We start from the raw sequence: 15,283 nt of genomic DNA, 5'->3' as shown, positions 1-15,283 counted from the left end.
GATATCGAACATCTGAAAATTTCCTCCAAACTAAAATTAAATTATTCAAAGTTTAAATTAGTAATAAATAATAAAAATACGAATTAACTTATAAAAAAACCGACCTCAGGACATGGATCGTATAACCTAAAAACAATCCACCGATAAATGATGACGGTAGAAGGTTATGCAATATCAGATTTCACGAAAAAAATTCCGAAGAACTCTTAAATTAGCTCTAGAATTACAAAAAAAGGTAAAAATAAAAATTAGAAAAATATGAAGAGAAAAAATCAAATAGATCAAAATTCACAAAATCTTAAAAGGATCTCTCTACTCGTAGATAATGCAAGATTTTTCCATTAATTATTATAGAAAGTATTTTGTTTGTTTGGTTTTTTCTGAGCGAAAAAACGCTTCGGTGTTATCATCACTCCAACACGGTGTTTTAAAAAAGTAAATGTTAAAAATTCACAATTAAAATGCGTCCTAAGATGAAAATCTCTTTAGCGTACGCTAAGATTAAAATAAAAACAAAGATATATCACGCTGTGTATCCGCTTAAGATAATAAAATTACCACCTGCTTTACGGTAAATGGCATAAATAGCTGAAACACACTAATTCAAATACTTGAATATTAACGGATTGCTCTAAGGAATCGTAAAACATAAGATAACTTCGTTTCATTAGGTAAAACAGATAACCCTAAATCACAATTAAATTTAAACGGGAAAAAATTAATATAACTACGAAATTACACAATATTATCGATCAGGAAGTTAACAAAATAACCAAATTCAGTTAAGTAATTCGCGTTACTTGAATTATTAGTGGATTATCAAAATAAATCAACATTACACAAATATAAAAACATAACTTTGTAGTTTATATAGAAAAGAAAAATATGTCACCAATATTGAAATAAAAAATTTGCTAATTTTTCTAAAATAAAAAAGGAAAAGAGCGATTGAGATTTAAAGAAATAAATTATTTATAAATTAAATATAAATTATTTAGTGGATTATCAAAATAAATCAGCATTACACAAATATAAAAACATATAACTATGTAGTTTATTTAGAAAAGAAAAATATGTCACCAATATTGAAATAAAAAATTTGCTAATTTTTCTAAAATAAAAAAGAAAAGAGCTATTAAGATTTAAATAAATAAATAATTTATTTCTTTCTCTTCCATAATTTACAATAGTAAGCTGTAAACAAACATAAATCTATAATAGACAAACTTGCTACAACCGTGAACCGTATAAACCCACAGAAAAACAAAAATTTAATCTTTGAACGACTTCATATAAAAGAAGTTTCACTAACAATATATTTTTAACGGTTATCAAATTATTTTTCAGATGTATTCAGTGAAAAACGATGTTAAAATATCATACGAAAATCGTTTTCCAAATAAAATAAATAGTTTATAAAAGCCGTTTGTTAGTGTACGACCAATCTATCTATTATTTTTATAATTGCTTAATGATCATGGAAAGCGATAATTAAGTTTTTAATGTTTAAAAAATAAAAAGCCATTAACGATTGTTTTTTTCCGGCGCAGTTAAACTGAAAGCGAATAACAACAAACAATCAACATAACATATTACTCTGGGAACACGGCTTATCGGTTATATCGTTTCAATAACCTATAATTCAATTACTAACTGTACAATAATAAAGATTTATTTATAAAATTAAATTAAAATATATTGATAAAAACAATAACAAATTATAAAATGTACGTTACTTAAAAAAAAATAAATAAAAAAAAAAATAATTTTAGAAATTGTTAAATTTTTCGGTCGGGTAGGTGCAACATAATCATAAAGACTTCTCTAATTTCATGATAACCGATTATAGTAACCTTCCTTATTTATATTTATTTTTAATTTAACTGGGCTCTAGCACATTTCGCCCTGTTAGGACGATAAAAAAACAATTTAAAATATATTTACCGTTAATGAAATTAAAATTAAATAAAATTAATCGCATAAAATAATAGGAAGCAAAATATATTATACAAAACGGACAGTTTTATTACAACGACAGGAAACAGTAAATTCCTGTCGTGTATAGCAGCATTAACTTTTTTTATATCCATCAAATAAAATAATACACGTACGAAAATTTACATAAAAATACGGAAGAACCATCAATTAAAAAAAAAAAATTAACACAAACCATACTAATAGATAAATAACAGGGACAACGTGTTGTAAAACCCTAATAGTACAAATTAAACATCGGTCGTAAAACGTTGAGGGTCGAAGCGGTGTTAAGAGCCAAAGCGTACATTAAACTGATATCCAGAGGACAAGGATATCGACTGATATATTCGTTTGTTTTTCTATACGTTTACGACGACAGAGGAGTGAAAATTCCGCTTATATACGCGTGCACGTACGTAGACACAAGCGTGAGAACCGAAAACGGAAGTACACATTAAAACTTTATGCGCGTGTTGCAGTAGAGGTTTAGCACAATATGTAACGTTATTTCATAACGCAAAAACATAAATAAGTAATTACATAAATCATCTTACCTTACGTACACTTAACTACTATACTGTTTAAAAACGAATCGGGTAATTAAGAAGTCCTACATACATAATACGCACTTCTACGGTTATAAAACTACAGCTAAGCAGGAGCTGTTTTATGTAATTTTTTTTAAACCCGGTTGACGTTTAATAATATTTATCAAACATCCATATTATGGTTTGGCTTCAGATAATTACGTCAAAAGGACTTCTGCGCACGCACAGTTTTGTTTTTATACGATTCCTTTTTAATTTATATTACTTTCTATTCCTTAATGTGTACGTTGCAATCAGTTAACTTGTGAACAATAAGCGACCCTTTGGCCCAAGTAGGATGATATATATGACGGTAAACGAGGTATACGCTTGGATTGACTCAATTTGACTATTCCTGTGTCGTGTGGTTATTAATTGAACCTGAACCACCTAAGTAAACCGGCATTCGCTGTCTAGTAAAAAAATTCGTAAATCTAGTATAAAAGTAACTTTCGGTTACAAAAAATTGAACCTCAGAAAAGCTGTTAAACGGCCGATTTACGACGACGATTTTACCGCTAGACCGACTAAGAGGATGATTTTGTACGATAAACCCTTCCTTTTTTTCCTGTTTAGCCTCCGGTCAGGTATTATTTCAGAGGATGAATGAGGATGATATGTATGAGTTTAAGTGAAGTGTAATCTTGTACAGTGTCAGGTCGACCGTTTCTGAGATGTTTATGTGTGGTTAATCAAACCCAACCACCAAGGAACATCGGTATCCACGATCTAGTATTCAAATCCGTATAAAAAAAAACCTTTAATAAACGATAAACCTGGTTTTTGTTTACTGTTCCGCAACGGGACCTTTGATTAGAATTATTCTGTACTTGTATATAATACGTGCGTGCATTTCCGCGGATGTTATTTCTAGCATTATTTAAATCAGCTATCTCCAAACTTTTGTGATCGCGTATCCCTAAGATGAAAATAATCACAAGTTGTACCCCATATAATATAATATACGTGTGAGTGGTCAAAAATCAAATTATCTATACTACTTTTCTGGCGTACCCCCCAATTATCACTTTACGTACCCCACTGATTTAAACGGATAAAAAAAAAACATTTTTATACTGACCAGTAAGAATGAAAAAAGGAATTACTGTTGTCATTCAATAATGAAATGACAAAAAAAAATTCGTAATAATTCTGTAATTTTTATAGAAAGATCAAATGAAAGATTATTTTTATCGTCGGTGTAAGCTTTCGTTTAACTAGCGACTGTTGAATTGTACCGAAAAAATTAATTGTTTTTACAAGCAAAAATCTACACACAGAGAGACACACACACACACACATTTAACTTTATTATGGAACGTATATACCATGTCTGGGTAAAATGTTTAATAAACAATGCCTTAAAAAACGGTTTTTTGTTTTTCACCCTTGATATTTTAAGAATTGTAACTACTCATTTTTCACACGCGTATATATATAAGCTTAACAATATACATAGGTTTTTTTTCACAAGTATACTAAAAGTTAAATAAGGTGGAAATATTTAATTTCAGCCGATCCAGATTACAAGCGATGCAGTTTACGTATACCATAGGCCAAAACAAAGGTTATACGATCTAGCTCTAAATCGAGTTTCGAGGACACGATCAATTTTATTAGCTGCATGCAGCCTACACATACATGATTTTGCGATAACTTTCTTAATGCATTTCTTTCTTGGAACCAAGGAGAACATAATATCTCACAGGCTCCCTTCAGAAACTAAACTGAAGATTATAATTAACAATAACAACAGTTAATTTGTTTTTATTATTTTTTACGGGTTCAAAGTTACATAAAATTTACAAAGAAGAAAACTAATAAGCAAGAAAATAAATCAAAATTAAATGATAATTACATCGCTATAATCTTTTTTCAATAAACTTTTTTTATGACATATATATACACATTCGTACATAAAAATAATTTTATATTTATATATAATTCATCTATAATAAACTTTGAGTTAGCATTTACAGTTGCCCAACCGTTACACTGTTATTCAGCCTAACCCTAAAAAATAGAGATAAATAAGATTCATATTGGTAAAATTTTCCTATATAAAATTTTATATCAGTGATTTATATTACAAAAGAAAAGTTGTAATTTTCATATACATATATTACAAAAAATTTCATTCAGTAATTTATGTTATTTTATTTGAAGGACTTATAAAAATAAATTTTATATATATATGTGAGTGTGTGTGTATGTATAAAAGTAAAAGAAACGAAAAAGAAAAAAACTAACTATAAATATTAATAAAATACATCCGGTAAAATACGAAACATTAATTTGGATACATATTTTAAAAACAATGCACAATTAAAAATATTCCAGTAACCATTTAAAAGCAAGTAGTTTCGTAAAAATTAACTTTTATTTGTTCATCATTATCGTAGGGAGAAGAATAAATATAAGTCATCTGATTATGATTATAAGTCATGAAAAGGTAGTAAAACAGGCAGGCGCGTGCGCACCCAAAATAAAAAAAAAAATATAAAGTACGGGAAAAAATCTGACGTGGACACCACATGACTTCCTTGTACACTCTATGACGCCTATTAAATTTACTCTCACATTTTTAAAAGTACATAAAATTTTATTTCATTAATAACTTCTGACATTTTTTTGTTATTATTGAATTATTATGTACTGTAATTTTTTTTTACAGAGGTTAATAATTATTAATAAATCAATATATTTAATTTAAAAAAAGGAGATGAAGTCGAATTCAAACTGATATGCCTTCCCCTTGTAAGATCCAAATATTACATTAATTAAAATTTTATGTAGCTATAACTCTGGAACCAATGAAAATAAGTACCACTTATCACTTATACCGTTGAAAATGTCTCAATGGGGGCTTATTACTGCAGTTAAGTAAAAATCAAAATTCAAATATTTTGGAATTTAGGATTTTTTGGACAGTTTTGGTCCAGTAGATTGCAATCAAAAGGGGAGGTGCACAACTAGTTGTTACAACAGTCCTAAATCCAAAATCTCAACATTCTATGGCTAATCGTTGAACCGTACGAGATATTAGAACGTATTCGAGATACGTACGTACAGTCGTCACGCCGAAAGTAGTCAAAATGGATTCAGGAATGGTCAAAATGGATATTTCCGTTGAAATCTGACAACCGATTTTTTCGCAATCACAATAATTTCTTTTTTTTTCGTATAAGGAAATAAAAACTGTCCTTCCGTTTAAAATGACAGAGTTGCTTAAACTCAGAACTCAAACTGTATAAATTCAGTTACATTAATTTATATTATTGCAAGAATAAATATACACAATTAAAATAAAAGAATAATGGATATATACACAGTGACATTAAAAAAATAAATATAAAATAATAATTATCGGAATTAAAAACACGATTTTATTATTTCTTTATATATTTCAAAAACTGAAATAACAATATGTATTAAATTAAATTAAGTCAATATTTTATAACAAAATATTTATATTCCATCCTAAATAACATTTTAAAAAACCTATCAATAAAATCGTAACCAAAAGAAGAAATTATCAATAATAATAAATTTGTTTCAAACAAAAGTAATTTGTAAAATTTACAGACATTAAAATAGATGTAATAATTACAAGAGAATAAATATATTTAAAAAAAACCTAATCTAATATCTTTTCAGGAATTTATATTTACAAATGAATAAATAAATATTTACTAACCTCTGATCTTCGAAAACACAATAAGATGAAGAACCCGTACTAAGTTTTCTAGTATTTCTAGCCCAAACTTCCCGTAACCTCTGTAATCGCTTTTCTTGACTCTTTGAACACCAATGTCTTTGAGTTGAACTTTCGGCTTTATCGTTACTTTTGTTAACGGCATCGTTATTGCGATTAGAATCGTTGTCGATGTCGTTATTATTAATATCGTCTTTATTTATACAACTATTATTACTACCGCTATCGCTAACATGATTGTCATTATTAGTACTAGTATCGTTATCGGTTACAGTCGAATTTGTTGCTAAATTTTCCGTATCGTTATCGGCACACGGTTCCCTAGGGGGATGAAAAACGTGTTGCTGCGACGTGGATAACACCAGCCGGTGAGTTACAGCGAGTCGTATGAACTCTGAGACGGCCTCGAGATGAGGCCTGGTAAGGGCGCCCGACAGCCGGATGGCATCCAGCTGGAGCGGGACGCAACGGCCCTCGTCACCGACACACCACACGACCAATCCCATCGCATCCCGGTCCGTGAAGAGACTGACCGCCCGGCGGCCGCTGCCGCCGTCCTGCCGATGACGACGCCCTAGCCCCGCGATACGGTGAGGAGGAGGGGGTGACCCCGATACCCCACTTTCCTCGCCTCAATAACGAACGCGGGCGGCCGGGAAATCCTCCTCTTCCTTCCTTTCTTAAGACGACCGACCACATTTCTTCCTACCGGAGCGCGGACGGACGGCTTCCGTCGAATCGGATCGACGGTTCGATATTTGCATAACGACCCGTCAGTAATTCTCTTCGTAATCGTAACGCGCGATCGAATCGCCCGATCGACCGGCGCCTTCCATCAACACATCATCAATTTTAACCGCCTCGTCCGGACCGCATTATTATTATTATTATTATTATTAAAACTAGTTTCTTTCGCTAGTTTTCTTTCTTTCGGGCAGTAGAAAGATTTCTCTTCTTTCCCGTAGCATTCCGCATCGAGATAAACGCCACTACACAGACGACGACATTCTTAGAATATTAAATGTAGTCTGTACAAAATAGCGAATAACTAGGCCTACATTCTTTTTAAAAATAGCAATAATAATATTTAATGAACCGATACTAGGAATCGAAATCGGTTCTCCTATATAATAATGGATTAGATCTAGGTCTTATAACCCAGAATATAAATCGGTCTACCTATTAAATTACATATCAGAAACGGGGGGAATGAGGTTGCCGCGAGAAACTTATAAAATACAAAAATAAAGATTTTTAAAAAACGCGGCCAAAGCGTTTTCTTTCCCTAAAAAATATTTTTATAATTTTAATTTTAAGTAATATAATTCACAATACGCTGCCGTTTAAAGAAATACAAAATTTTGAACAAGATAATATTTATTTAACTACTGGATGATATTCAAAAAATCTTACAATAATTGTATTCATCAATATATTAATGTTTTTGTTAAAAACTTTGTTGAATATAATTTTACACCACAATTTTGCAGAAAAAAATTATGTTTTCAACATAATACTTGCTACTTAAACGTAAAATTTATCGTCAATTAAATACTATCTTGCGTTCACACTCTTAAATCTACTCCAATAATACCTATATTACCTTTATGATACACGAATTGGAGATAATACGTCTTGTTATTATTCGAAGTAAAATAAACAGGAATGATATGGATTGATAAAATTATCGCTTTCAACAGAACAATTATTTTAGCAACCGACGGTAGGATAAAAAAAGCTAAAAATATACAATTATTTATTTATCGTGAACACTTGCAGGATATCTGACTCACGGCGCCCTAAAACGATAGTCACTCCCAAGAGAAACAAACACTCCACATAGGTTTATTATGGAAATCAATGTGAAACAATAAACCGTATAAAAGGAAATCGAATTTTAAATAATTTAAATAGAGAGTAAAATGAAAGAAACCGTATATAAAAGAAAATGAACAAATAAACAAATATTTTTAAATATTTATTACGTTTACGTATATTCCCTTCTAACGTGTAATGCCGTGTCTTGAGGATCCTTCACAAAATCAGAACTAGTTTAGAAAATGTAGGAAAATACGATATAAGGTGGCATTCATCAGTATGAAACGTATATACCGGCGTTTAGAAAATTAAAAATAATAACGCTTACTGATAAATAATAATGGTTCTTACCAAACCAAACGGCAGAATTGTTATCGAACAACTGTATACAATAAGGCTTACGAGAGGCTTATACAATAAGGCTTATGCTTCCGATGCCGTTTAAAATAAATTAAATACATAAATGATTTTACTCTGCCGAAGAAAAAACAAAAAATACAAATTAAAAACTTCAAAAAAATCCGTATTTTCGGCAAACAGTTAACGTTTAACTAAGCATTTAAATAATTTTAATTAACACATTCTAAATTGTTAATTTTTTTGTGTTATTTTTATATTTAACATCTTCATGTATTTAATGTATTTATTTAACAATATATTTAAATAATTATATTAACTTTAATGACACATTTTTTATCGTATAATTTACCTTTTTATATTTTTAATCGATTCATTTTATAATGACATGATCTGTTTAATGTGTTATAATGCATTAGTCAGTACAAAAGAATTATTTTATCTCTTTTAGGAAACCAGTGAAAAAAGAAACCGTATTAAAGAAGTACAATGGAGATTAAAAAATTACCTACTTAAGCTAAACAAACGCAGGATAATGTGACAAAAGAAGGATTCCCTTATATGAACAAAATTACTGTCTGCTTTTTCTGCAATTAATTGAAGTTTTATTATCATTAATTAATTAATTGAATTGTGTAAGTGCAAATATAATTGTAAAATTGTTATGTACGCAAAAGCACCGTTATTGTTACAGGAAAAGGATTAAAAAAAGACAAATTTTTTCAGCATAATCAGGATCAGACTATCGTTTTTACCCACCAGAAACAAATTTCTGGTAAATTAAAAGGATTCGTAAATAAATAAAACCGCGTGACGAGAAAGGCCTACAACTGTGGGTTGTTTATGATGAACGGCTTACACACAAATATACAAACAACCTAATTTAAAATAATTATCATTTTATATAAATATAATATTTTCTGTTGATTCTAAATATGATTCTAAATAAAGCGCGCGCGCATACCGTATTTAATTCTAGCGACTAACTAAACTAATATAATTTCACAACTTACATAGAACAAATTTCGCTTGTACGGTTGACAGACTAGTGTAACCACGAGGCTTAACGCACCAGGTACCAAGTCGACCGGGCGATCGTTCGACCCGGCCCGACCGACTTAGTTTTTTCACTATAAATATTATTCATTTATTTAATTCTACTTCTCATCTGTGACGTCACAACAGAAGTGACGACTAAAACAGCATTTATTAGAGCGGGGGTACGAATTTGTAAAAAACGGTTTTTTTTTTGCAAATAATTATTATATTTTAATCGTTAACAAATGTGCCTAAGATAACTATAATCTTAATCAGGCGAAATTAAGATACTGAGGTCGATCTTGCTCTATAGCCTCACCCCCTTGACCTTTTAAGCTGAAAATTTAATTTCATCAATGGCCCATATATAGAAGTAATCTGACCGAGTTTAATCAAAATCAATCCGGTAGTTCTGGAGATACAAGGTGATTTACAGGCCAATACCGAACAAACGTACATATCGAACATTGACATCAGGAAAATTTCTATTCGGTTTTTTTTGAGTTCCTTAGGTGTCGAAACGTCAAGAACCGGTGAAAACCCCATATGCCCGTATACAAAACTATCCCTTCTAGAGCTAGAGCTCTGCTATAGAGCTATCTAGACGGGTAAGTAAAACTGAAAATCCGAATTAATGCAGATCTATTAGTTCAAATACAATACTCGGTGACTTGTTCTTACAAAACTTAACAGATTCGTTAAGTTGACCAATATTTTTGATTTCGGTTTTGTAATAAACACTTTTTAAGAAAAACTCCTCACTTTTCTTAAATTCATAAAAATAAAATATCTCTCGTGGGGGCCTTCGTAAGAATTATAACAAGGACGACAGAATAGGTTTTACGAGATTTCTCTTTTATCGACGTACCACTAGTGAAGATAAAAATTTTCTTTCAATTCATTACAAAATAGCCGCAGCCTCTAGTTACACAGTTATCTCAAGAAATGTTTGCTAAATAAGTTCAGCTTATAAATCTTGAAAAACTATACGATGTTCCTCTCATTTTATTTCCGTTCATAAAATACGGATGTAAATGAAAATCTGTAATTGTAATGAAATAGTTTTTCCCCTTGGAGATTGTTGCTGCTTCAAAAATAAGTAAACGACCGCAGCGTACTAAGTCGATAGAATAGAGTCTATTAATAGCCTCGATATGTTTTCCCTTCTCTACTTAAGTGGAATTTAATTAAAATCCGTTTACCTGAATAACATATTAGTTGGACGAATGAAAACTAACTCGGGGAGAAAGCATTTAAATCGTTAAAATTTACTTAATAAATATTTCTTACTTTCTTTCGTCAAATGTTTGATAACAATCCCTGTCACCCTACTTACTTTCTTCACCGTAGAATTTGAACCGAACCCGTATTTAATAATAATAATATTTATTATTATTAAAGTAACTATTATTATTATTTAAGTAAAATTGCTCTTATTTACTTTTACAAAGCGGTGTAAATTTCATGCTGAAAAATTAGCCGTCTAACGATAATGAAAAACGAATAACTGAAATATAACAGAAAATTATTTCGCTCGGTATAATGTTCATCGTTTTGTTAGACAAGTATCGTTTGTATAACAAATAGAAAAATTATTCGTTTGTAAATACAAGCGAAATAAAAATTTTGGTAGTATTCTTATTTCGCTTTTGAAAATAGTTGCGAATTTGTTATAAGTTTAACAACACTTTGTTATACTTGGAAATCTTTGGTATAAGGAAGTACGGTTGAAATTAATACTAGATTCGTTCTGATAATAATTCTGAACCGTTACAACCGCCGATCCATATGACTTCAACTACACTTATTAAGTATTTATATCTATTTTTACCACTTTGATATTTTTTTTTCGTTTTATGACCAAAAAGTTGAAATGTAAAAATATATATGTACTTTGGATCAAGACAAGTATTAGTAGTATAGGTGTTATATAATCGTACAACGTCAGATTTACGACAAAAATAAAACAACAGGAAAGTGAAGAATGTAGAGCTAATAACATAATTATCGAATTCTACAAATATTTAAGCTACAAACGGTAGCACCCGACTAAAAATTAACGCTCCGTTAACGACGAACGCATAAAAAATTATAACCGGATGTGAAAACGATACAGAGATTTTACATGAAACGATTCAAATCTCAAAAAACATGTAAAAACAGAAAGAGACCGATGCTACTGGCGTCTGTAAGAATCGTGAATAAGAGAAAATATTAATTTACGCTGAATTATCCGACAGCCGAACTTAACGAAAGATTTCGATGAATAAACAGTAAAAAACAAAACAAAACGAAGCATCATAATCTCTCTTAACTACATCACGTTTCTCATTATTACATTAAATTATTTTTAGGTTGTCTAAAAAGTATTGAGCCTATGGAGGTTAAATTGAGAACACATTGAATGTTGTTGGATAGAAACCACATATGCACCAATTTTTTTCGATGACTCTCTGCCATTTTTCTGGCAACACCATAATCCCGTCGCTGTAAAACTACTGTGGTTTCCGGTCAAAAAATTGTGACACTTGGTGTACACAGGCCTGTTTTGAAACTAAACACCTTTCCGGAAGTTCTGCAGAGACCGAAACAAACGACAGTCACACGGTGCCAGGTCCGGGCTATACGGTGGATGCATTAAAACCTTCCGGTCAAGTTCTCTCAATATCTGACGGGTCGTTAAAAATGTATGCGGTTTGGCGTAGTCAGTGCGGTGAACGACATCCTTTCTGTTGACCGGTTCAGGCGGTTCTTTTAAATTGCTAGATGCGATCGCGGTAATCGTCGACAGTATAGGTCTGAGCTTATCGCTTTGACTGGGGTCAGCAGCTCGAGATGCACGATGCCCTTCTGATTTCGCCAAACGCACAGCAAAAACCTTCCTGGGCGTCAGCGTGGGCTTTCCCGCGGATCGTGGAGCTTCTCCTCGTTTCAACCACGATCTTTTTCGCACACTATTGCCGTAGGTTATCCACTTTTCATCACTGGTAGGCAACCGTTTCAGGAACGGCTCGATTTCGTTACGTTTCAGTAAATATTCGCAGAAAGAAATTCGATACAATAAATTTTTCTGAGTCAGATCATGCGGCACCCAAACGTGGAGAGCTTCTTTCTATATCCAACTTTCTCAAAACGGTTTGACGCCGTTTGGTGATGGATGTTTGTCACTGGCGATATCATGATCGCTTACATGTCGGTCTTCGTCCATTTTTTCCAGAATACCCTAACGCTATTTCGTGCCCAAAAGGCTCAATACTTTTTTTTTCTTTAACTTATGAAATATAATTCCAAATAAATCCAACTATTTAAATAATTTTGTTTTTAATTCTACGTTTATCTTTTCATTTTTAAATATAATAATTTTTTTAACAGAAATAATAACGACGACGGTAAAATTTTTATAACAAATTCTACTCATTGATACGTAATTGTACGCTAACGTTTTATAATAAAATTCTTGGAAAATCGATGGGTGGGGGCAGACTGAGCGTTTTAAGGTTCGGATGGATATTTCCCATATAACACAAACCCAGTATGCGAGGCCATTTCTTTAGCAATAGCAATTCTATAAGTGATCTTAGGTGGCTCTTGAAGTTCTAGAGGAAAAAAACAATGTTTGATACGGAATGTATTTGTTAAGCTAAGCAAAAATTCCTTCATCGATAATGTGTCTCATCCCGTTTGGATAAAAACGCTCAGATGATTTAGGCTAGATGAGGGCCTAAACTTTCCTCTGGTCGAGGTTACTATCCACATAAGCATGCGGTTCCTCACCTGGTGGATAATTTTTTGTTACCTATTCCTTATCCTTTTAATCCTTCTAAGCCGTGTTGGATTCTGTGGTTGTTCGTTAGGTCCTATGTAGGGGGTTTGTTCCCTAAGGATTACGGGTTCTGTATACCCGATCGGTTCTTGCCTGGGGAGGTGCCCGAGGAGTAATATTCCTGTTTGGTGGCTATAAAGTAAATCCTGATGTCCTGATCGGGCAACCTCCAAATCTCTTCCAAAATATAAACACATATTACATATATATATATATATATCTAAAGACTGGAGAAAAAATTATAATTTTTTTCTATAAATGTTAATAAATCATAACTTTACCATTAGGTAATTTATTTTTTTGAGATTCGATAATAATAGCAATAACGATAAACGAACATTTACTTTTCGTCACACGAGAAGTTCAGCCGGTTAATATATTATTAACCGGTAATACGTTATTTACTGTAAGGCACATAAGATGTAAATTCACATTTTTTAAAAGCCCAACATAAGTTAGTTTATTCATATTCTATTAACCAAGACCATACGACATGAAGCTGTACGTTGCGCATAAAATATTAAATGATTGTTGACGGTACATTTAAAGTACGTTGTCTGCTATTCTGGAAAAATTCAAACGTTAATTCGTAAAACCTACCGCTCGATAACAATCAAAAGTTCAATATGATAAATTTTTTTATAAATTTATTCACGTAGAATAAATAAACAATAGAATGGTAAACGATATGTCACGATAAAAAAAGAGAGATTAGTTTTCGAACAGGTTTTTAGATTTTTATATATATATATTTTTTTTACTTAAAAATTAAATTTTTCAAAGAATTCATATTACAACATATATCTGCGACAAATAACACCGGTTGTCCTTCAGTAAAAAAGTTAAACCTGAATTTAAAAGAAAAAAAAAACAATGTATTTTCACTGCTAATATTTATACATACGTGAAAATAAAATAAAAAAACTGGAATTAAAAAAAAGGGAAGTAAAAGAAAATGAATAAAAAACGAACGATAAGTATATATGTAACAGTTTTTAACATATCCAAGTAAAACAAGTTTCTTAAATTAAATATCCACATCTATGTTTTTAGTGTAGTTTTACATAAAAGAGTTAAACATTTTAAAAAACATTTAATTAATTTAACGGAACATTATTTTTCCTCCTCTCACCGATTCTATTTCTTATTAATAATTTCTACATTTTTTTTTTTTTAATACACAAGTAATAAAATTTTAAACATGTATCTCTAAACGAACAATTGTTTTTTATTAACGTCCGGTGTTATCTAGAGCATGTCCATTATTTTCTTAAAAACTCAGAAGTTGTTTTACGGTTTCATTAAAAAAATACTTATCAGTTAGTATAAAAAAAATATCACGGTACAATTAAGTATATCATCATGTATAACAATAATAATACTCCCTAGTAGCAGAACTTCGATTATTAGTCACCTGATTTACAGTTATATTATGCTGTAAAACCACTACAACGATTGAAGTAATTTATCGATTTCACTTTCACATTTTAACAAAACGAGCAGAAAATTATACGGTCGAAATCTATTATTGAAGGAACTACTAATAAAAAACGATTTTTTAAAAACTTTTATCATGAAATAAAAAAGCAATCCGAATTCGGAAATCGTTTAAAAATTTAAACATTAAAAGTAACTTAGAACAGAACAATGTGGAATTATATCGCTTGAGGAAGCTATAACATAACAGTTTGCTCAAACTGCAATAATTTGAGGTCAACTTTCAAGTACTAGCATCACTTTGAATACTTGAGAGTGGATACCGGTGTTCTTTGGTGGTTGGGTTTCAATTAACCACATATCTTAGGAATGGTCAACCAGAGATTGCGTACAAGTCTACGCTTCATTTATATTCATACATATCATCCTGTGAAATACCTTACGGTAGTTCCGCAGGCTAAACTGAAAAAGGAGAGTACTATCATCACTGCTGGTTGTGTATACCGCTCTTCTTGTACGTTGTAAACTGTT

At 31.1% G+C, this 15,283-nt stretch overlaps 1 protein-coding gene across 2 annotated transcripts in view; it reads right to left on the bottom strand.

Annotated features, from left to right (window-relative positions):
* The window catches only part of Src42A (Tyrosine-protein kinase Src42A), a 302,961-nt gene that overhangs the window by 113,381 nt on the left and 174,297 nt on the right, over positions 1 to 15,283 (bottom strand). Inside the window, exon 1 of one of the 2 annotated variants that reach the window (XM_075359533.1) lies at positions 6,262 to 6,885. The exons of the other annotated variant lie outside the window; for it this stretch is intronic. Coding sequence (XP_075215648.1) covers positions 6,262 to 6,785 — 524 coding nt within the window. The 5' untranslated portion in view covers positions 6,786 to 6,885. Of the gene's footprint in view, positions 1 to 6,261; positions 6,886 to 15,283 lie in introns of those variants that run through there. 2 annotated transcript variants of the gene reach the window in all.

Source organism: Lycorma delicatula, chromosome 3, assembly GCF_047948215.1.
Source record: "Lycorma delicatula isolate Av1 chromosome 3, ASM4794821v1, whole genome shotgun sequence".
NCBI classification, from domain to species: Eukaryota; Metazoa; Arthropoda; class Insecta; order Hemiptera; family Fulgoridae; genus Lycorma; species Lycorma delicatula.
The sequence above is the reverse complement of the archived record's forward strand: the minus strand, read 5'-3'. Positions and strand labels throughout refer to the sequence as shown.